The 22,607-nt window shown below is 48.2% G+C and overlaps 3 protein-coding genes across 3 annotated transcripts; 2 read left to right on the top strand and 1 right to left on the bottom strand.

Moving 5' to 3' along the window:
- The first annotated feature begins 261 nt into the window (after window positions 1-261).
- Window positions 262-5,966, top strand: LOC120698170 (outer envelope protein 39, chloroplastic-like). Its single transcript, XM_039981700.1, has 11 exons — window positions 262-497; window positions 602-668; window positions 775-810; window positions 1,128-1,272; window positions 2,479-2,637; window positions 2,718-2,788; window positions 2,875-2,953; window positions 3,025-3,140; window positions 3,214-3,361; window positions 4,872-4,941; window positions 5,502-5,966. Exons 1-11 carry the CDS (start codon window positions 464-466, stop codon window positions 5,660-5,662), a joined length of 1,086 nt encoding a protein of 361 aa, XP_039837634.1. The 5' UTR covers window positions 262-463; the 3' UTR covers window positions 5,663-5,966.
- A 727-nt stretch (window positions 5,967-6,693) lies between these two features.
- LOC120698171 (protein LURP-one-related 5-like) lies at window positions 6,694-7,757 on the bottom strand. The gene has a single exon (XM_039981701.1). The coding sequence runs from the start codon at window positions 7,599-7,601 to the stop codon at window positions 6,885-6,887; it is 717 nt and encodes a 238-aa protein (XP_039837635.1). The 5' UTR covers window positions 7,602-7,757; the 3' UTR covers window positions 6,694-6,884.
- A 3,074-nt stretch (window positions 7,758-10,831) lies between these two features.
- LOC120698172 (general transcription factor IIF subunit 2-like) lies at window positions 10,832-14,026 on the top strand. Its single transcript, XM_039981702.1, has 6 exons — window positions 10,832-11,273; window positions 11,899-12,007; window positions 12,820-12,950; window positions 13,033-13,107; window positions 13,355-13,504; window positions 13,638-14,026. Exons 1-6 carry the CDS (start codon window positions 11,067-11,069, stop codon window positions 13,755-13,757), a joined length of 792 nt encoding a protein of 263 aa, XP_039837636.1. The 5' UTR covers window positions 10,832-11,066; the 3' UTR covers window positions 13,758-14,026.
- Window positions 14,027-22,607: the final 8,581 nt, after the last annotated feature.

Consider the following 22,607-nt stretch of genomic DNA (forward strand, 5'->3'; position numbering starts at 1 on the left):
GCAAATAGAAAGGATGAGATATATGATCGAAGAAAACATAAATTAGAAGATAATTCAAAGCTTATGATCCAATTCGAATTTTCGATTCGTTATGGTCGTATTTTTTTATTTATTTTGGAGTTATATGACGCTATTTTTTTTAATATTATGTGAGCATGCGTGCCTATTCATTGTTTCGTCAAAAAAATGTAAAAGTTTTAAATAAAATTAACAGATTGGTGAATTTTCTTTCTTATAAAGAGAAGGCATCCGCTCCAGGAGAACTCGAGGAAGCCGCGCTTTATAGCTGGAACCCCACCTAAGCAATCCCACTATCACAGCCTCACTTCTCCCCCTGCCCCACGCAAGGCACCCACGGCCCCCACCGCCTCCTCTCCTCCCGCTCAAAATCCCTCTCAACGCATCGCGCGGAGCGCCGCCGTGCCTGAGCTCGCATGAGGTGTGCCTCCCCGCGCCCGCAGCCATGGGAGCTCAGCAGAGCGTCAACGCAGGGAAAGGTCATTGCTCTTTCCTTTTTTTTTTTTTGTCTTTTTTGTTCGTCGGGGTTGTTAAGCGCGCGTAATATGCTGGAGTCGGTTACCTGTTCGTGGAAATGCTGCAGCCAAGGTGGATATGCAACTCGACCTCACCCACATGTTGTGCGAGGCGCTGCTGCTGCCGCCCCTCAGGTGCTCGGTCTTTTGCCTGTTAGGGAGAGCTCGAACGCGTGTGTGCATGCCTTCATTTTTTTTTTCTTTTCGGATCCTGACGTTCTCGTGTTCTGGGTGGTTTCAGGAGCTCTGGCGTCGCGCTAGCACAAATTGTTGGAAGGTAGGCTTGTCTAGGTTTTGCATTCGTTGGTAAATTTCGTTTATGGGCACTTTAGACTACAGGATCTGGTGTCTGCCTATCTCTGTGCATATGTCTTTTGTTCTCGGTGCTTTGGACATGTTTGTGCTTGCACGCTCTTGCTTATGTGCGTCATTGTCTTGTCTATTAATGCACGTGCAGATTCTCACTCTGCCATTGTATTAGATCTATGCATTTGTGCGTCATGCCTATTCATCTCTCTGTGTATGTGTGTATATGTCTTCATTACTGCTTGAAATTTTACTACCATATTGTGAGTTTTGGAGTTTGGCCTGCAGGATCTCACTCAAACACCCAAGCCTCTTTGGGAGAAGCGAGAAGTTGGATGTTATATTGGATAAGGGAATCAATGATTCCAACGTTGTTGTTGCCTTTAGGCGCCCAAGGCCTGAGTGGTTGTCACAGCAATCATTTGTGATTCAGGTTGGCATTGTGTTCAATTTATATAGGCTATCCTTTTAAGTTTCTTTTCTGAAGTAAAGCTGAAGCACCGGGAAACCTACATTGTTGATGATTGTCGGTACCCCAGGACTGGGGTACCCCCTCTTGCTGTGTCTGGGCAAGGGTCTTGTAGTTATCCTTAACTACATCCAAACAGCCGGACCCCTGAGGTCCGGAGTCCTGTTCTCCCAGCAACGCTCCGGACCGTTCCACAGTTGGGAAAGGTCCGGAGACACCACGTGTCCCGGAAGAGGCAGGAACTCATGTGCGAGCAGCCGAGGCTCCGGACCTCCCACGGAGACCGGACCCCCGCGGGGTCCCGGACCCTCATGGGGTCCCGGACCCCCTGTATAATAACCGGACCCCTCACTAAGGGAAGAGATCGACGCCCCGCGTCGGGGTGGTCCGGGGCCGCCACGTGTCTGCAAGACATGGCCGTTTGGGTTTCCATACCAACGTTCACCCACCATTGCATTTATTGCGGTAGGTGAACGTCTGCATTGATATAGCAGAAGCTGAGGCGTTTCATTGACCAGGGGATACTATTGATCGCGTATTACCAAGGCAGTGGAGCCGCTGGCGCCGCCCATACTGCGTCTGCCAGTCTGCCGTAACAGATGGATACGACGGCTCAGCTTCGCCCATTATGACGCTGCATAATAGCCTCAGCAGGCCACGCCGCAAGCTACGCTACTCCAACGGGCGCCTAGCTGACGGGACAAGAAAAGACCCCCCTGAGTCAGAAGAGCAGCAGTGTGCATATCGGAGGAAAGATTCGCTACCACTGTAGCCACAGTCACGTTGGGCCCACCTGTCGGGGCACCAACGTCCTATGTATCCGCTCCCCCTTGATCTATAAAAGGGGGGGCGCCGCTAGAAAACCTCAGGCGGCAAAAGAGCCAAGGCCAGCAGAGGATAGGTTCATACACACCAAGAACAATACATCTCCCAGTGGACGTAGGGTATTACGCTCCGGCAGCCCGAACCACTCTAAATCGTGTGTTCTTGAGTCCTTGTCTTAGCGTAGATTCAGCCCCATCGCCTAGTACTTCCCCGAGTACTCCCTCACTGGGAATAGGCGGGTGCGCTCCGCCACCCGGCTGTGGGTACCCCTAGAAACCCCACGACAATGATCTTCTGAATGACTCTCCACAAATTTTCTCACTTTCCCATGGTTTGAGCAATCAGCACTCAATGACACCAGAAGTTGCAGTCCATGGGTTCCCGGCTGATAACTTCACACGATCAGGGAGCAGAGGGATAAACCTTAGCCGGCTGTCATTTGGTTTGGAGCTTAATGAACCAGCAACATCAAACTGGACTTCTGGAACTAGTGTTAAGTTTGAGGTGTGCCTCTACTGAAATACGTTTTTTAGCGTTAATACCATTTTATAAAAAAATATTTATCTGCTGCCTATTCCCGGCAGCATATCCGGCCTGTTAATAACCAGGGCCGCTCCATTGCCAGAGGCCACGATGGATTTCCTCTGACCTGCAGGTGATGATTTCATTTTCTGTAGGGGATTGCTTTAAAAAAAATATAACTTTAAGTGCTTATCAATACCTAATAGTCTTGTCCTGCAGTGGTAACCTCCATGACAACATGATCATATTGAAGCAAGAATCTGATTATGCAGATGTTAATGATAATAGCTTCTTAAAAGTAAGTTATGCCTACTTTATGATGCAATTTCTAACGTAATGCCTACCTTACACAATAATTCTTATTGGTAGGTTCACTTCCAAATGGAACAAGGATTGCCACTTGTACCAAAATCACTGACCTTCAATAGAGTTAAATGTGCAGTTTCAAAAGGCATTAAGTTGGGCCCAACATTTTTGGTTACCAGGTAATGCAGCCCCCACTATTCATTCGCTAGAATGCTCTTCTCTGATGGTTCTTTATTTCTCTCTATCTTACAGTCTGACAGGTGGGTCTATTGTGGGGGACATGGCACCATATCAAGCTTTTGCCATAGGTGGACTTGGTAGTGTCCGAGGCTACGGTGAGGGCGCGGTTGGTTCTGGAAGACTATGTCTAGTTGCTAACTGTGAATATACGATTCCCTTGGTATGTAAAATAGATACAGCCTACATTATGAATTTTGGTTTGATACTTATACCACTTCAAAACATTGATACTTAGAACAAAGGTGAATGAGAACCATATTAAAGAAAGATGAACAGAAGCAGTTGCAACAGCACTTAGAAGCAGTAGCGCTTACTTTTGACTAGTTAAATGAAGTTGCAGCTTGTTCTAGCAATTCACAAATACTTATTTATGATTGTGCGGTTTCTTGATTCTTAAACTTTAGGTCTAACAGGTTCCTTTTGTAGTTTATCATATGATACATCATAAAAAAAAACTCGGCCTGCGAGGGGCAAGCCGCCCCCGAGCATTAATGTAAGAAGAAGACCTCTCACACAGGTCGAGAAACCCCCCGAACCCCTGCCCCACCCTTACACAGGGGCGTCGTAACCCATACCGTAACCCGTGTGAGAGCGGGCCGGGGTGAGCCGGGACCTATTTCCATGTGCTTTGGCGTGTAGGCAGGCGAGAGAATTTTTTTAACCTCAGCCTGAAATTCGCTCCCACCGGGAGTTGAACCCAGGACCTGAGGAGTGCTGCCGAGGCCACCTAACCAATCAGGCTAGGCACCCTTTTGCTATGATACATCATACATGTTTGCATGTTCTGAGATAATCATGTGATACATATTTGAAGGCCTGTTAGTGTTCTGTGGTAGTTCATGTTGATCATTTGAAGATTAATGCATTATGCTACGACATCTGAATTCTGAGAGGTGTTTCTACGCATCACTCCTTTGTCGTGGCACACTATTTAGAGCACTAGACAAGGGCTGATTCTGGGTACTCCCTGTTATGATCCTAAGATCATTAGGGCAAAAACTACCAGGAAGATTAGCCGTGCGTCGGCTTGGAGGGAGACTAGACTGTTGGGGAGAGTTGGGGATTAATTCTTCTTCATTGCTTGATTTCAAATGACTTGTCATACCTGATAATTATCCTAACAAACCAATGAACTTATCTAATATTGCGCTGTGAAGGATATATGGGCTGGCCCTCTGGCCTCCCCATAACACTCACCCTCATTGATGTGGAGTGGTGTAATATCTATATTTTGATTTCTCTTTGATGATATTCATTGAATGTGAAATACACTTTTGTAAGTTGCGGTGGTGCTTTCTCAGCTACCTGCAACGCCACTACTGAAGAACTGATCACACAGCTGTGGAATCGTTATTATTATTTTGTTTGGAAAAAGTTTGGAAGCTTTCTTGAATCTTTTAATTAATCGCAAGTTCAGATCAGGGATAAAAAATTGTAATATATGTTTATCAGAAATCAGCAACCAGGCTCTACCTCGAGAGAAACAATGGTCACTAAAAGTTTTGAAGAAAAATGTCAGCACTTAGGCTCATGTTGCCAAAGCTAGTACTCTCACTAAGAATTTTCCATGGAAGTGTCTCCACCAACATCAGTTCATTGTGCCTATTATTCAGAATAGCCATATTTCTTTGGATTGAAAACAAAGTATTGAAACTTATGTTTCTGTGAAGGCTAAACATCTCGAGGGTTCTATTTTCATGGACTGTGGCAGTGACTTGGGATCTGCTCGTCATGTTCCTGGTAAGGGCGTGGGCGTTGCTTCCTCTGTGTATACTAGTTTACTAATTTCTCTTTGTTTCAAAACGGACTTGAGATTAATTGAATAATTCCCAGGAAAGTAACAGCGTTTTTCTTAATTTCTGTGCAATTTTGTTTCTTTTCTTTTTTAAAATTTTACTAGAATCTTTTACGTAATCAGAATTCATGGCAGGGACCGCAAAGTTTACAATTCACCAGAAGCTGAAATAAATTATTCACCCTGCTCTATGTGATAATCAAGATGTCTTGCAAGATTTTTTTTGTCAAAATGTGTAGATGTGATATCTTCCAGATTGAACTAAAACCAATAATTGGCATGAAAGACATCAATGTGTTGTATAGTACACGGCACTTACAGAAATACGGCAAAATTACATGATTGATAATAGATGACTACGTACTTATCTTTAGTTATGGAACATGCAGTTTTTAACTTCACTGTGCCTTATTATCGTCAGAGGCTGTAATTTCTATGGTCTTACGGCAGATAATTCATTCCCATAGAATTTATACCATCAACGATTGTTTACACTTGATTGCAGGCAATCCAGCTCTACGGCAAGGGAAACAAGGATTTGGTGTTGGATTTGGATACGGACTTCACTTCAACACGGACCTAGGTCAGATCCGTGTCGACTATGCTATAAACGCATTCAATCGCAAAACCATCTACTTTGGCATCAACAGTAGTGGTGGCTCGTAGGTTATGAGAAACAAACCTCTCACTTGACATAGAATTGCAATTCAAATTGATTCTTGACATAGAAGGGGTTCCCCAAGTTTCTTTCTTGACTGTGTGTTCTGGACATGCCAGCAGAATCATCTTGTTTCTATATGCTGGCATTGAAAAGCTGTATAGTTGAGATGCACGAGATGCATGCCTCTTATTATTTATTGTTACATTCTTTTTTCCTGGTCAGTCGCTGAACAAATTGTGCCGATAAGATATGTGTTGAACTGCTCCAAAGGTACTTTAAATACATTATAACTTCATTAGGTTTACAAAATGTACAAATCTATACTTATGTAGGCATGTAGCTTCATTGCTTGTCGTCAATTTTGTTAGATGGTGGACAAAAAGTTCGCCGATAAGATGATATGTGTAGAACTGCTCCAAAGATACTTCCATTTCATTTCATTTCTTACAAGTAGATATTTGCAGCCAATTGTCATGTCGTGGAGTTTTTTTTTTTTTTGAGGGGGTGGGGGCATATTCTGGAGTTTTGTCGACGTCTTGCATTGAAGGGGCATTTCGTTCCCTGGGACAAAGTATTCGTCCATTTTTATTCAGAAACCTGTCACCCGTATGGCAGATGGAATCTGACGTCGCCTCTGATACGCTAGTGATTAGCATCACTACGCTTTTGGACGGGATATGTTGATGTTGCTATTTGTATATACTTACTCTCTCTAAAGGAAAAGAAAATTCCAGCTTTCTCGAGCGTCAATTGTCTTGTCTCGTCTCGTCTCATCTGCCCAGTTCATAGCGGAAAGGGGAAAGGGACGCGATGCTGCCGTCGACAGCATTTGTGCAGCCCGTTCATTGCCACCCACGTAAAAAGACCGTTCATTTTCTCGGCTCGACACTTCAAGAGCCAGCTTCACTTCACTGCCACAAGCAGGGTTTCCACCCTTTGACCTCGGATGGAGGCAACTCGGGTGGATCACCCACCAGAAAATCGTGATGCGACTATTTCTTCGAGGCGATCCAAGGTCAAGAAAATGTAAGAAAAATGAGGCCACCGAATCGTCAAAGGATAATTCACATCATGCTCAAAGGTACAACAAGCTCGATTCACAAGCCAGAGATGAGAAATCCAAACTTGGACGAAGAAGACGAAGCACCAAAGAAGTAGTAGTATTTGTAAAGTGTGCTACTACATCACGCAGAGGCGGAGCACGCGAGCGGGAGCTCCAGGCAAAGCTTACGCCGGCGAGGTGGCCTCGAGGGGGTCCTCTCCTAGATCTCCGTCGACCTCGTCCCCGGTGATCCGGTCGAGCACGAGGACGATCCCCATGGCGAAGGCGGCGTCGAAGCCGGCGCGCACCCAGAGCACGAACACGTCCCGCCCCATCACCACGTGCGCGTCCTCGTCCACCTTCCGCCGCACCTCCGCCACCACCACGTCCTCCTCCGCCTCGCCGTCGGCGCCGCCCCAGGCCCTGGCGGAGGCCACGACGCGGCAGCACCGGCGCGGGAAGGACCCGTCGACGTGGAACTCCCCGGTGGCGCCGGGCGCGAGGAGGTCGACGAGGACGGCGGCGGCGCCGGTCCCGGCCCCGAGGATGGAGGAGCGGCGCGCGGAGAAGAGGGGCTTCTGGTGGCCGCCCCCGCCCGCGGCGGCGCCGTCCCCGAGGAAGCCGTCCCAGCGGTTGTGCAGGCTGGGGCGGCGGCGGCGCACCGTGAGCACGGGCTCCCCCTCGGCGTCCAGCAGCGCGAGGTCCCCCGCCGCGGCCCCGCCCCCGCACGCCCCGCCGCGCCCGTAGGTCTCCACGCGGAACGCCAGCGCCCCCGTCCGGTGGTCGTACGCCTCCAGCCCGTCCCCCGGCGTGAATAGCGTCGTCTTCCGCACCGTCAGCTCCCGGTCCTCCCCGCCGCAGTGCTCCTCCCCGACTATCACCACCTGCTGCTGCTGCCCCATCCTTTCTAGTTTGTTTCTCCGCCCTCCCTGCAACTTGGCCTCCGCAACCTGCGGGTGGAGACGAGAGCGGCTGGCTAGTAGTTCTGCTTATGGAGGGGGAATGGATGAGCGCTAAAGATCTCGGCGTTCGCTTTCGCCGGGTGGGAGAGGCTCCCCTGTTTATACACGCTCTCCGCCTCCGCCAGCGCGCCGGCCAATGGCGGGTGCTGCGGGGCCCCACCAGCTGGGGTCGATGTCGATTCGATTTCGATCCGATTCGCCGTCCGGGCGCCGTCAGTCGCCGAGGCCACAAGCTTTGGACGCGGGAAAACAACGGGAGCGGAGAGGAGAGGCAACGAATTCAGCTTGGATTTGGATGCGCATTAACGCGACGATAACGTAGTATAATGCCCCTGAAACAGTGTTGGCGTGATGATCGTCTGGAATCGTAGGGCTCGGGTAAAGCTCGAGCTTTGCCGCGAGATAAGCATCGCAGTAATAACCAATAAGTATAGTGGTGGACTTGTCAAGCAAGCTGGCAGCCTGTCTGCCGCCGCAGTGCCCGTGCACTCGTGCGGACATGGCAAACCATGTACGGTGACAGCAAGGAGTTCGCAATGTTTAGCTGTTTAGCTCGCTAAATTTGATGTGGCAATGAAAAAAAATAAGAGAATGAGAGTAGTCATTAGCGATGAACAAATAGCTGATATATTTCACGTAGCCCAAAAACATATGAGAGGAGTGTATGAATCTAATAGTATAAAATAGTTTTTTCTTTTATCTCTCATTTCTAACCACGTAATTAGTGCTATTTATTAGCATTGGGGACGCCCTAAAGCACCGGTGCTCCTTCCCTCGGGGTCCGCCGGCGCCGGGGTTTGAAGCTGAGATGGATACGGATCAAGTGGGAAAAGGATAACGGATCGGCGCAGCAGCTCAGCTCTTTGCAGGCAGTTGGCGCACGCTTGATCCACGTGGTAGAGGGCGTGCCACGAAGCCGACGCCCAGGCCTCCGGTCGTGGGGCCCCGGGTGTGTTGTTGGGCTCCACAGTTCTAGATTTCGGCACCGCCTTTGTCGCGCCTTCGGGGCGCAGTGTCAGGTGAGCGCCATCCGCGGGCCTCTTTTTACTAACGCCGTGTTTAGTTCGTCGGCGTGTAAAGACAAAAAAATTTCGAGGCAATTTTACCAATTTTGAAGTACTAAATGAAGTGTATTTACAAAACTTTTTTATACAGTTGGGTTGTAAATCGCGAGATGAATCTAATGATGCTAATTAATCCATGATTAATCAATAATTAACGGATGGTTACTGTAGCATTACTGTTGCAAATTATGGATTAAATAGGTTCATTAGATTCGTCTCGTGATTTACAGTCCATCCATGTAAAAAGTTTTGTAAATAGACTTCATTTAGTACTTCAAATTAGTAAGATTTCTTTACAAAATTTTGTATTTTTGTGTTTACGGGGTGGGAACTAAACAAGGCCTAAGAGCAAATATTAGGGCAGCTCTAGTGTTGAAGAAAACAGAGTGCTAAGAGAATCTTTTGAGGTGCTAAGGTATTGCCAAACGTTGAAAAAGTTCACCCTGTTCGGCAGGCTGGAGCTGGAGGCTGGAGCTGGAGTTGTGTGAGAGAAAAACACTGTTGCCTGGCTGGTGGCTGGAGGCTGGACCTGGAGTTGTGTGAGAGGAAAATACTGTAGAGGCTGGAGGCTGTCCACCAGCCGAACGGGGTGGATAGGTGTTAGAGCTAAAGGCTTAGCTGCGGTGCAAAAATAAGCTCCCGGTGCTCTAGAATAAAGAAGTAATATTACTGCGGCAGCATTGATGGGACTTGTGCTTTTTCTTTCATCTTCCATTGCCATTGGCCTCCCGCCCAACTGCAGTAACTTCTTTCCTCCTTTTATTTGTTGCGGGCCCCAGATTTTGGTAGGAGAAAGTGTGCTAAACGTTAGAGAGAAAAGGCAAACTTTACTAAGGCATGAGGTGGTTATCCCTAGCATTTTGATGGGTGCCAAACACTGTGAATGACTTTATAGTGAACGGGGAACCGGCGGAATCCTAGGTGTGTGAGAGAAAATAGGAGAGAGAAGTAAGCGAACGTATCGCCAGACGCCGACGCAAGCGGGCGGAGGCACGCGCGGGGCTGCTCCCATTCGCTGCGCTGCTGTGCCACTCGTTGCCAGTGGCGGATCCAAGATTTGCTCTTTGGGGGGACTCATCTCTCTTTTTCTTCCTCCAGCCCCCTTTTCTTCTTCCTCCAGCCCCCTTTTCTTCTTCCTCCCTCCTTTCTTTCCCCTTCTTCTCCCTCCTTCTTGCCTATACTTTCCATGGAGTTTCTGGGGGTAGGGGGGCTTGAGCCCCCACGCTAGATCTGCCCCTGCTCGCTGCCGATTGGCTGCCGCTGTTGCGCCGCTCGCCAGCAGCATTAAACGCATGCCGCAAGTGGTGGCGGCACCGCGGCACCATGGCTGTGTTTAGTTACTCCAAAGTTTCTAAACTTTTCGTCACATCGAAATCACATCGAAATATTAAATATAGCAAATGACGTATGCATATAACACTAAATGTGGGTAAACAAAATAATTTATTGCACAGTTTGGATGTACGTTGCGAGATGAATCTTTTGAGCCTAGTTATACCATGGTAGGACAATATTTACCACATAAAAACGAAAAATACTACAATGATTTTTAGGAACACTTTTCGTAAAATTTTCGCATGTAAACACAGCGCATGCAAACCTGGAGCGCGGAGGATCCGCCGTGATCGGTTGCTGTGGCAGCGGGAAAAATAGTCCTATCTCGACCTGTCACCTGCCCGGATAGCCAGGTCCGGATCCGGGGAAACCCAGGGAGCAAGATTCCTCCTCCAAACATCTTTAGGCCATCAAGCAGAGCATGTGCCGACGCAATTCTTTTGTTCCGAAAAAGCGTGCAGATGTATGATTCGTGCTGCTTCAAGCCGGAGCTGACAGCTGAGGCTGCCGACCGCGTGCCAAACTGCCGTGCTTCTGCACACCGGCCCCATCGGCCATCGCGTGCGCGCGCGCGCACGCGCGGCTCGGCCTTGGTATTTGCTAACGACCTCGCTCGAGTCTAATCCAACCGTGTGCGCACCCACACCCACCCCGGCCAGCCGCGGCCACATGCCCACATGTCAGCGGCCGCCGTGCCGTGTCACGCCGTTCTCCGCGGTCTCGCTCGTTCCTTCGCTCTCAGGCACCGATCACTACCAGTGGGTTCCGCGAATGAACCTGACGCGGACATGTAGGCCCCGCCGAGTTGTTGACCTACCACTCCGCTCTCCGAGCCCTAGCCCCGAGCTTTCCGCCTTCGTTCTCCGCAGTGTCAGATCGGCCGTCGCGCGCCGAGCCCGAGCCCTAGCGCCGCCGCTCGCCCCGCCTCCCAGTCCTGACCTCTGAGGAACAGCGAGGGCCTTGCGCTTGCGGATCGGGGATCGCGCCGCGGCGGCGGGACGACCCGATGGGCGAGGAAGCCAAGTACCTGGAGACGGCGCGGGCCGACCGCTCTGTGTGGCTCATGAAGTGCCCCCCGGTCGTCTCCCGCGCCTGGCAGGCCGCCTCCGCCTCGTCCTCCTCCGACGCCGCCAACCCCAACCCCGTCGTCGCCAAGGTCGTCCTCTCCCTCGACCTGCCCAGCGGCGAAGAGCAGCAAGAGCCTTCCCTCCAGGCAAGCCACCTCAGTCGTCCCCTCCGCCCTCTGTGCTTCAAGTTTGACTTGTAGAATATGCTCGAGCAAACTGGATGGGGAATTCGTGAAATTGTTGTGGTTGGCTAACTGGCCGCCACACTGAAAGCGCATACTTGAACAAATCGCGTGCCTGATTGAGTGAATCGCATGATTTAGGTGTTTGTACTTGGACACTCTAGGGCAGGAGAAAAATGTGCATAGGTTTAAGCACTGGAGCGGGGAGCTGTAAATTTGCTTTCAGATTCCAGGATTGGTTTTGAGTACCCAGATGAACTGTATATTTGGCAGGAAGACCAAGAGGTGGAATCGACTGTAGTTTGTTGTAGGAGGTGGCACGAATTAAATTGATATTCAAGCAAAGCAAGTGTTCCCATTTGAGCTGATAGTGTAGTCTCTGCAGTTTACATACACTATGAACAGTACTCCAGTCTTGTTGCAAATTGCATTGAGTGATTACAAATCCTTAGATGTTTAATTTGAATAGCTGTTGCCTGTAGCAGGCGTTCCCTGGTGTTATATCTGCTCATTCTGTGTTTGTTTCTCATTCATCATCTCTTGCTTTTGGGGCCTATTATTGAACTTCATCATGCTATTGGAATTACAGTTCAAGATGGAGTTGGCTCAAACTAACACTGGCAATACACCTAAAAGCTACTCTTTGAACATGTTCCAAGATTTCGTGCCCATGTGTGTTTTCTCGGAATCTAACCAAGGTAGGATCCAAATTCACACCTCGTCAGCTTTACACTGCTTTACTGCACACTTCTCTGTGGATGATTGGAGACAAAGTTTACTGTTCAGATAGACATGATTTGCCTTTGTTCTTGCATGTAAGATGTCAATTAACTCTTTGTTGTACCTATATGATTATAATTAGACAGTGATGTTGTTTTGGCACATGTACAATTGTAATCTTGTGGAAACAGTCAAGTATGCCAAACTATTTATGTGTATGGCATATGTTTAGTATTGCACATTTTCTACAAGAATGCTACGGCTGCATTTTCGAAATATTCTTGTGGGATAGAAATTCATCAAACTTCTCCCCTTTTTATTACCTTTTGTGTTGTAGTGATTTATGCATTAATGCATACGCGCAACTACCATTTGTCTAACAAAAATGTGGCTAAGCCGTTATTATGTTTTATAATATATCTTGATTATTTGGTTCACAGTAGGTTTCTATGTATGCTATAGGGAATTCACGCTGATGCTCAGAATCTTTCACATAATCTATGCATGTTTACTTATCTTCTAAGAAAGTTGTATAGAAAGAAATAGGAAAATGAGGTCATTTGTTTTTCACTCAAACAGTTAAAGTTATCTGAGCTAACTGTTTCCAGATTGATTTAATTATTTTTCTTTTTTAAATAATCAGCTGGCATCAGGTAGGTGTTACTAGTAACTGTTCGCATGCAGGTTTACTGCTTGTAACCAGTTTGGGAAGTTACAATTTTCCAGCCATTCTGGTTTTTGATTCTTGAATGATTTTTGGGTTCTTCCAATAGTGCCCTATTTGTTGCAGGGAAACTTTCATGTGAAGGAAAAGTTGAGCATAAATTTGACATGGAACCACACAGTGATAATTTGGTGAACTATGGAAAGTTATGCCGTGAAAGAACACAGAAATATATGGTTAAATCCAGACAAGTGCAGGTGGAGTGGTTTGATGGTTGTACTTCATTATTATGAGATCTTCTGAAGTATTGTGGTTTACCCTTGTATTGATACCTTGTAGGTACTTGACAATGACCACGGCATGAGCATGAGACCAATGCCCGGCATGGTCGGTCTAATACCTTCTGGTTCAAAGGTAATTTCGTATTGCACTTCAACAGCTTAGAAATTATACATTTTGCTGTTGTCCTTAATGAGGGAGATCAATATTTTTATGTTACCTATATGGTGGATGCTTGGGAAACAGTTTGTATTGTTGAATTTAAGCTTCCTTTTGATCTTCCATCACATTGTCAATCTCAATCATGCCATCAGTCTCTTCATCTTGGACTATCAAATATCAACTATAGCTTCTCATGACCTGCACATTTTTTGCTTGTCAGGAGAAGAAGAAGCAAACACCAGCCAAACCATCTGATGTCAAAAGAACTCGTAGGGATCGCACGGAAATGGAAAATATTATATTCAAGCTTTTTGAAAGGCAGCCTAATTGGGCACTAAAGGCGCTAGTGCAAGAAACTGACCAGCCGGAGGTATTTTTCTGGGATCTTTTGTATTTTTGTAAGGAAATGCATATGCTATGACAAACATATTTCAATTATGGATTTTTCGTTTGTTGTCCTCTGAGAGCTCATGCAGTTATCGTTTGTCCTCAACTTTGCGCAGCAATTCCTGAAGGAGATACTGAATGATCTCTGTGTATACAACAAACGAGGACCGAACCAGGGGACGCATGAGCTCAAGCCTGAATACAAGAAATCCACAGGCGATACTGATGCTGCTTGAAGATGCAAGTCCATTTATCTGTAGTTTTATGAGTGAGAGATACTGACAACCTGTTGGCCTGACATGCGAAAACATTAGCTCTCTGTTGGTAGCTCAGGCTTCATGTTTGTAAACATGAGATGATTCAGTTTCCTTTGCATGCTTTGAGAGGCATGGTTTGTAAGGATATGTATAAGCTGGATACACATTGTTTACAGAAAAGAGAAAAAGAACTGAAACCACATGTAAGAGTGTGAATTGCTGGATGAATGTGCTCAGGGTTATCACAATGAGGATTTGATATGTATCCACTAGCTAAAATATAATATAGCGGGAGGCTAGAATCTTTTCTTAGCTAGCAAGCTGCTTTGTCACACTAGCTAAAAAAGCACAAAATAATAAGGCTAAACGTTCCACTTTTCAGAAAATAAGGCTAAATGTTAGGATATACTTCTTTTTTCAGTTTCTCTTTTCATTCATCAAATTAAATCGGTCTCTTATATGTGCATCTCCAAATCTATCGTTAATGCTGCTGCTGTGGAGTCGCTCTATTGTGGTCTCCAAAAGATTAAACATATCAGGCTCGGATCGATTCCGGTGGTGGTGGAGGAGAAGAGGGCGGCAAGGGGGAAGCAGCCGTCTGCAGGGCTGGGGGGATATGTGTGAGTGTTATAAGGGAGGCCTGGGAGGAGCACGGAGCTGGAGGAGGGTCGGTGATGGGGAAGATAAAAAACGTGGCTCGTAGTCTACATTCTTGGAGTGGTAATGTATTGGGGGATCTTGAGAAGAGGTTGAAAAAACTTAGAAAAGAAATTGAACAATGCAGGAGGCTCCCCATTTCGGATATCACGGTTCAGAGAGAGGCGGTTCTCTCTTATCGCCTGGATAAACTTGAGGAGCAAGTTGACATTTACTGGAAACAAAGGGCCCATGTAAATTGGCTGGAGAAGGGGGATAGAAATACTTCTTTTTTTCATAATTGGTGTAAGGAGAGGAGAAGGAGAAACAAAATTGGTAGGTTAAAAAAGGAGGATGGGGGTTGGGTGTCGGAGGAAGTAGAGAAGCAGGGTTTTATTGCTAACCATTTTATGCAGCTTTTCAGGGCGGGTACTGTGGGGGACATACAACATCTCCTTGAAGTTGTGTCCCCCAAAGTAACTGCGGAGATGAATCATGAGCTCACTAGGAACTTCTCGCCTGAAGAAGTGAAAAGGGCGCTGGATGCTATTGGTGATTTGAAAGCGCCAGGCCCCGATGGTATGCCCGCTGTTTTTTACAAACAGTTCTGGGAGATTGTGGGTCCTGAGATAACTCAAGAGGTTCTTGGGGTCTTGAATGGGGGTGATACGCCAGCACATTGGAATGATACTACCATTGCCTTAATCCCGAAGGTGCAGTGTCCTGAAAAAGTAACGGACTTACGTCCGATAAGCCTTTGCAACGTGGTGTACAAGGTAATCTCGAAAGTTCTGGCTAATAGATTGAAAAGCATTCTACCTGATGTGATTACACCAAATCAAAGTGCTTTTGTACCTGGCCGCTTAATCTCTGATAATATACTGATCGCTTATGAGATGACTCACTTTTTGCTTAACCAGAGGAAGGGGAATGTGGGCTATGCTGCAATAAAACTTGATATGAGCAAGGCATATGATCGTGTCTAATGGGGATTTTTGGAAGCGATGATGAGGAGACTGGGGTTTTGTGAACTATGGGTGCAACTCATTATGACGTGTGTGACAACTGTCACCTACCGCATTAAGGTAAATGGAGAGCTATCTGAGAGTTTCCGCCCAGAGAGGGGATTGCGCCAGGGTGACCCTTTGTCACCTTATCTATTCCTTCTATGCACCGAAGGTTTTTCAGCCCTACTGCACAAATCTGAAGAGGATGGCCTGATCGCTGGAGTTAGAATCTGCAGGGCAGCTCCTAGTATTTCTCACCTTCTCTTTGCCGATGACAGCTTGATTTTGATTCGCGCAAAGGGGGAGGATGCTAGTCACCTTCGTCACATCCTGGAGGTGTATGAGCAGTGTTCGGGGCAGATGATTAACAAGTCGAAATCAGCAATCCTTTTTAGCAGGAATACTGAAGAGGAAAGGAGGAGTGAGGTAAAGAATATCCTGGAAATTGCGAAGGAAACAATGAATGAAAGATACTTGGGTCTCCCTGTGTTCGTGGGCAGCTCAAGAACAAAAATCTTTGAATACTTGAAGGATAGAGTGTGGAAGAGAATACAAGGATGGAAAGAAAAATTTCTGTCATGGGCTGGGAAGGAGATTCTTATCAAGGCTATTGCACAGGCCATCCCGACGTTCGCTATGGGGTGTTTTGATATCACAAAAACTCTGTGCGACCATATTAGTGCCATGATCTGTAGATATTGGTGGAACCAGCAAGAAGGGAAGCATAAAATTCATTGGGTCAATTGGGAGCTCATGATTAAACCAAAGAAGGAAGGGGGGCTCGGTTTCAGGGACATCCATGGCTTTAATATGGCGATGCTTTGTAAGCAAGCCTGGCGGTTCCTACAAACACCGGAGTCACTTTGCTCTAAAGTTTTCCAGGCTAAGTACTTCAATGGCAAAAACATTCTGGATGCAAAAGTTAGAAGTGGGGCATCATATGCTTGGAGAAGCATTTGCAAGGGGGTGGAATTACTGAAGAAGGGGCTGATATGGCGAGTGGGTGATGGGGAGAGCCTGAACATTTGGGACGACCCATGGCTACCTCGCGATGGCACCCGGAAACCAATCACTCCAAGGGGGGCGTGCCTTTTGCGCTCCGTGTCGGAGTTGATGGATCCAGTTTCAGGCTGGTGGGATGTTGCAATGGTGAAGGAAATTTTTTGGGAGGAGGATGCAAAATTGATTGTTGCTATTCCAATTCATGGCGGTATGAGTAATGTTGCAGCCTGGCACTATGACAAAAAAGGCCTCTTCTCAGTTAAAAGTGCATACAAGGTGTATAGACAGGAGCTGCTTCAAGACAGCTCCTGTAACACCCCATGTTCTGACCGGTCGGACCGGTGTCGCCGGCCGGTCAGACCGGTTGCGCCGGTGGCCGCGCTTCGAGCATCGTCGCCGGCGTGCGACGCCACGCGTCGGCCATCCCCGGCGTCGAACGTCCTCGTCCCTATCCCGAGTCAGCCGCCTGATACTTTCCCCCTCTCTCTCTCTCACGCTCAGCTCCCCGGCCTCCTTCTTCTTCCTCGAGCGAGCTCGAGCAGCTCGCTCCCGCCGGCCAAATCCCCAACCTCCGCCCCACCATCTTCAAATCGCCGCCAACCGAAGCTCCCTCACCTCTCTAGCTTCCTCCTCAGCCCCTCTGACATGAGCCCCGACTGCCGCACGGCCGGGAAACAAGGATTCTCCGGCCGCCAGCCATCCATGGCCATCGAGCTCCACCTCGACGTGGAACTCCTAGCTCCGGCCACCATTTTCTTCGTCCACCGGCTCAAATCGAAGCTAGGTGAGGCACTAATGCTCGTGCTCTCCTCGTTCTTGCGCGTTCCGCGAGTTTCCACGCTCGATTCATGGTGTCGCCGCCATCGCCATGCTGTTGCTCGTTGCGAGCTGCACGCGCGCATCCCTGCACCGCGTTGCTGTGCGCGCCGGCTCCGCCCCGCTGGCCCGGCCGTCGCGCGCGCCCTACCCTGCTGCTGGCTAGCCTCGTCGCCGGCGAGAACCTCTCGCCGCACCGCCGGCCAAGGCCCGGTGTCATGGCTGTCGTCTCCGACCGGTCTAACCGGTTGTATATACCGGTCGGACCGGTGGGAGCTTTTTTATTCAATTAGCAAAAACTTGTAGGTTGTCTAACAAATCAAGGAAAAATGGTAAAAATATCAAACTAGTTTTGTTAGGTTGGTTGCATCTATATCTACATGGGAAAAATATTTATTCTTGTCAATTGTCCTTTTTGACCCTTGTTAGAATTTAAATGGTGTTTAGGTTTATTTAAATTGTTTATGTCAATCTGTTAATCCGAAAATTGTGGAATTTAGGCGGTAGTTCGATTTAGGAATGTGTAATCTGCTGTAAAAGTTACAAGTCTAGAAAACATTGTTTAGTATGGTAATCAACGTATCCGTGTACTAGTATGTTTATTAGATAATAACTAGTTTATGTTTGAGAAAGATATTGGCGCGTACAATTAAAATATTTTATCGGTGTAGTATTATGCTAAAAATTTTTTATTCATCATTAGAATGCACGGATACTCCAGAAATGTGTGCCGGACAATCTGGGCTAAAACCCGGAGTCTCCGGATGTGTGAGTTTGTAGCTTTTTAATTGTTAAGTTCATCATGAGTAGACTTAAAAAATAGTTTTAGTAATAAGAACTAGCTTCTTATATGAAAAGTTAGTACTTAATTATGAATTGTACCTAAACTAGCATATTTCCCAATCAATTAAGGTTATCCTTTTAAATAATCTCTTAGAGTTGTCTAATTATTTTAGCTTCCTATGTATTACTTCTCTGAATTCACCCCGAGGTTGATTGAGTAAAGAAAGAGTCTAGTAGCTGTAGCTTGCAATATATATACTTAAGACATTGCTCGGTTAGGACCGGTCTAACCGGTCGGAGGGACCGGTCTAACCGGTAGTGTGCTTGGGGTAATTTGGACCGGTCTGACCGGTGTGGCAGCAGCTGAGCGGATAGGGTTAGGATAGTTGGTCCGAATCATTAGCAATTCTCCTCAGTTATGGGTTATTTTTGTAAATATGTAATTCATATATGCATTCTCCCATAGCATATGCATATGCACACATGTAGATTCCGGTGCATGCGATCTCGTGACTGTGGAACAGGCGTAGCCGTGAAGCCCAAGAGCTAGCGAAGCAGGATTGAGAAGGAATTGTGAAGACCCTTGAAGACCTGGCCCAATGGTCGGAAGGGCCCAAGACCTTACTAAAATTAACACTAACTTAGTGTTACCCTCAGGCAAGCCCCGGTGCATGTCCTACTATTTCAATTTATGAATCACTATGTATGCTTATTACTTGTGCATTACGTTTCAGGAGTTGTTTGAAACCTTAGTTGCATGATCTCTAGGTTTTCCTGGGCCTTATACTAGTATGTATAGGTCAGTAGCACTGCTATACTTAATAGGTCTCGGTAGAAGTCGAGTGATATCCTGTTACTCGCGAGATATAGGATATTTTAGAGTCGAGTAATTTCCTGTTACTCGCGAGATATAGAATAGTTTAGAGTCGAGTAATTTTCTGTTACTCGCGAGATATAGGATGTCTCGATAAATTGAATATATAGAATATTGGAAGATACAGGAAAGGAAAGGAATTGGAGACCGGGCGGGGAATGTTTAGCCCCGTTTGTGTCGGTTAAGGACCGTTCGTTGTCTAGCCCTGTGATTGAGTTTGAACAGTACTAACCGCATACCGGGAGTAGGAGGTAGTCGAAACCGGTAAGCCGAGTACTGCTTTTCTTCGAAAGTACAGGAACCCGCACCCAACTCCTGGGGCGAGTCGAGTAGTCGCGGAGAGATGGGATGCATATGTTTACTTTTGGTGGTCTCACGTTGAGCTCGGCTGACCATATGTCGATGGGCTGGTTCCTGTAGTTCGAGGCGGGGAGGGGAAAGGTTGGTGCGTGTGGTCCGACGGGGCATACGCGTGCCGTGTTGGTTAGGTCCACCTTGCAAGGTTAAATCAAATCGATTCGCCGCCAGTCGCTCTCGGATATGAGCACCTTGATCGCAGCACCGCATCGTAGTGATACAATATGGAATATAGATTATACATTTATGATGATAGTTACTTTGAATTATAGTATATTTGCTCTACCATGTGTGCTCTAGTTGGTTTAGGCAAATATTAGATTATAGTTAATCTATATAGAACCTGGAGCTAAAATATTGAAAATAAGGATCCACCTTTTAGATGTTTTTTTTGCAAAATAAACCACCAGCCAAATGACTTGCATATCTAGATATGTGGGCTAAGTATACCCAATAGTCGGGTAAGTCTTGCTGAGTATTAGTTGCTCAGAGTTTGTTGTTTACCCTATTTCAGGTTTAGGAGCTAATTAGGTGTCATATCGGTGGGCTCGATGTGGCGCCTTATCTTCACGTCTCGGTAGTTCTCGAATTATTTAGTTTGTTTTATTTATTCTCTAGTAAAAATGCTCTGTAAGTTAGATTCTCTTCCATGCTGTCATTTCTTTTTGCAAATTTTAAATTTAAAACAGTTTTGTAAAAGCCTTAATGTTATTTTTCTATTTTATAATATTTTATCATGCTGGTATCTTCTGCGCTCGCCTTCGTGCGATACTTTGTGTTTTGATCGGCCTGTGGGTTGGAAACAGCATGTCAAGTTACACTTAATTAAGCTAATACGCCAAATGATGGTGGTTACGCTTAATTAAACGTTTTAACTCGGCGGGTCTGTCACAGCTCCAAGGGCGGCGGCTCGGCCTCATCTCCTGATCAGGGTTTTAGTGCAATGTGGAAGAAATTGTGGGACCTCGAGTGCGCACCAAAGATCAAGCATTTCTTATGGAGATTCGCTTATAACTGTCATCCTCTCCGTATGAATTTGAAACGCAAGGGGATGGAAGTTGATACGAAGTGTGTTGTGTGCCAGCGCCTGGATGAACATGGAGCTCACCTGTTCTTTCAGTGCAAGACGGTGGCCTGGGTGTGGTGGTTCCTTGGTTTGGAAAATGAAAGAATGCAGCTAGCTGCCAAAACCTCAGCAAGGGAAGTTGTAGAGGCGATTACGGCAATGAAGAAGGAGACCGGCCTGAAGTGCTGCTTAATCCTATGGTTCTGCTGGAATGAACGTAACAAGATCCGTGAAGGGGAGAAGGGCAGAGATGCGGATAACCTGGCTCATGGTATCCAGGTGTATATGGCAGCTTGGTCCGCGAGCAAGGAGAAGGAGAAGGCTACGGCAAGACCGTCTCACAGCAGAGTGTCGCAGAAGTGGGAGCGGCCACCTCCAGACCACGTCAAGGTGAATTGCGATGCGGCGTTCAATCACCAATCGGCATCGGGAGGATGGGGCTGCGTTCTACGGGACTCGGATGGGGATGTTGTCACAGCTAGAAGAGGTAGACTGGAGGCTATCCTAAACCCCATGCAAGCCGAAATTATTGCCTGCATGCAGGGAGCACAAGCGGCGCTTGAATGTGTTGTTGGCAAGGTGATCATTGAGATGGATGCCATGGAAGTCGTGAAGGCAGTCTACTCTGATGAGTATGATTTGAGTGCAATGACGCATCTTGTGGCAGAGCTACGAAGTCTACTAGCCATGAATTTCCACGAATGGAGGATCACCCACCGTTGTCGGACGGCAAACAGTGCTGCGCACAGCCTAGCCGCATTAGGTAGCTGCTGTTCCTTGGATGATGATCCAAGATTGGACATCATTCCACCTTGTATTCAGTCTGTAATTGCCAAAGATTTGGCGCTGTCTGAGTAATGGAAAGTGGGAACCAGATCGCCTGATGTCGGGGCCAGAGACTGCAGTCTGCAGTCATGCCGATCCCACCGCCTGCCAGCAATCCTACGGTGCCTCTCACGATGACGCTCTCCTTCCCGACGCTGGTTCGGCTCGCTCCTCTCACGATGGCTCTCCTTCCCGACGCTGGTTCGGCTCGCATCGTGAGAGGCACCGTAGGATTGCTGGCAGGCGGTGGGATTGGCGTGACTGCAGACTGCAGTCTCTAGCCCCGACGTCAGGCGATCTGATTCCTGCAGTCGGGCTTCTTGACTGTACTCTACCGTCACGAGATATCAGCCGTGGACCCGTGATCCTACGATGTTCTAGTGCTGGCACTCGCGCGCGGCTCTCCTAGCCGCTGGCTTTTTCTCGCGGCTCTCCTGCACGCTGGCCGCTGGCTCTTTCTCGCTGGCTCTGCTCTGCCACCGTGACCTTCGCCGCCGTCGCAGCTCACTGCTCCTTGGCCCCTGCATCAAGCTGCTCGAGGTTCCTGACGCCCGGAGGTCCGAGCCCGCGCGGCAGCTTCTTGGCTCCTCCACCGCCTCCTCGAGCTCCGGCGCGACCGCGGCTGTGACCTCCGCCGCCGTCGCGGCCGTGACCTCCGCCGCCGTCGCGGTAGCCAGCTGCCATCTTCTTCACTTCTCTCCAGCGTCGAATCCCCATTCCTTTTCTCCCCCATCCCCTCCATTGTTCCTCCAGACCCCTATTTTTCTAGCCCCTTCCGTTTGTTGCGGTCTTCGGCGGCGGCGGCATCCCATCCATGGATCTACCGGAGGACGGGAGGACTTTTTGATTTCGTGTCAAGGCTTTGCAAGAGGTTTTTGAGTTCTGCACAAACATGCTCTCGAATCATTGTCGTTCTGCACAAACAAGCAGAAGCTAGAGTTTTTTGAGTTTCTCCCCAACCATTGTCAGAAACAATTCAGGGAGCTGTCTCCACTATCGCAAATTCGCAATGGTTAGAGGCCGCCGCTAGGCCGCACGCCGTCCGCCGCCGCCGGTGGCCATCCGTGCTGGCGCTGGGCGGCTCGCCGGCCGCGCCGCCGCCACGGGTGGCACGCTGCTGCTGGCGCTGGGAGCTCCGCCGTGGACTGACTTTCGCAAGATAAGCTGCCGTTGGGCCGCACGCCGTCCGCACGGCCGATGGCCATGCGTGCTTGCGCGGGGTGGCCAACCGACTGCGCCGCCATCGCAGGGGCCACGCAGCTGCTGGCGCTAGGCGCCTCGCCGTTCGCGCAGCCGGCGGAGGTGGCCACGCGGGTGCTGCCGCTGGGCGGCCCGCCGTCCGCGACGCCGGCAGCGAGGAATCCGGCGTGCGGCGGGGACTCCCGGTCCTGTTCGCCTCAATCAGCCCATCGTCGGGCGCGGCTATCGCGCGTCCTCCTGTGGCCCGAGCCGAGCCTGGGGCA

The sequence above is a fragment of the Panicum virgatum genome, chromosome 3K (assembly GCF_016808335.1).
Source record: "Panicum virgatum strain AP13 chromosome 3K, P.virgatum_v5, whole genome shotgun sequence".
NCBI lineage: Eukaryota > Viridiplantae > Streptophyta > Magnoliopsida > Poales > Poaceae > Panicum > Panicum virgatum.

Bases quoted from the DNA above. Each gene is read 5' to 3' on its own strand.
- LOC120698170 (XM_039981700.1), top strand. From the start codon at position 464: ATGGGAGCTCAGCAGAGCGTCAACGCAGGGAAAG. The intron at 2,638-2,717 runs GTGTGCCTCTAC...TATTCCCGGCAG, and splicing joins GAACTAGTGTTAAGTTTGAG to CATATCCGGCCTGTTAATAA. The intron at 3,141-3,213 runs GTAATGCAGCCC...TCTATCTTACAG, and splicing joins CCAACATTTTTGGTTACCAG to TCTGACAGGTGGGTCTATTG.
- LOC120698171 (XM_039981701.1), bottom strand. From the start codon at position 7,601: ATGGGGCAGCAGCAGCAGGTGGTGATAGTCGGGGAGGAGCACTGCGGC.
- LOC120698172 (XM_039981702.1), top strand. From the start codon at position 11,067: ATGGGCGAGGAAGCCAAGTACCTGGAGACGGCGCGGGCCGACCGCTCT. The intron at 11,274-11,898 runs GCAAGCCACCTC...TTGGAATTACAG, and splicing joins AGCAAGAGCCTTCCCTCCAG to TTCAAGATGGAGTTGGCTCA. The intron at 13,505-13,637 runs GTATTTTTCTGG...AACTTTGCGCAG, and splicing joins AAGAAACTGACCAGCCGGAG to CAATTCCTGAAGGAGATACT.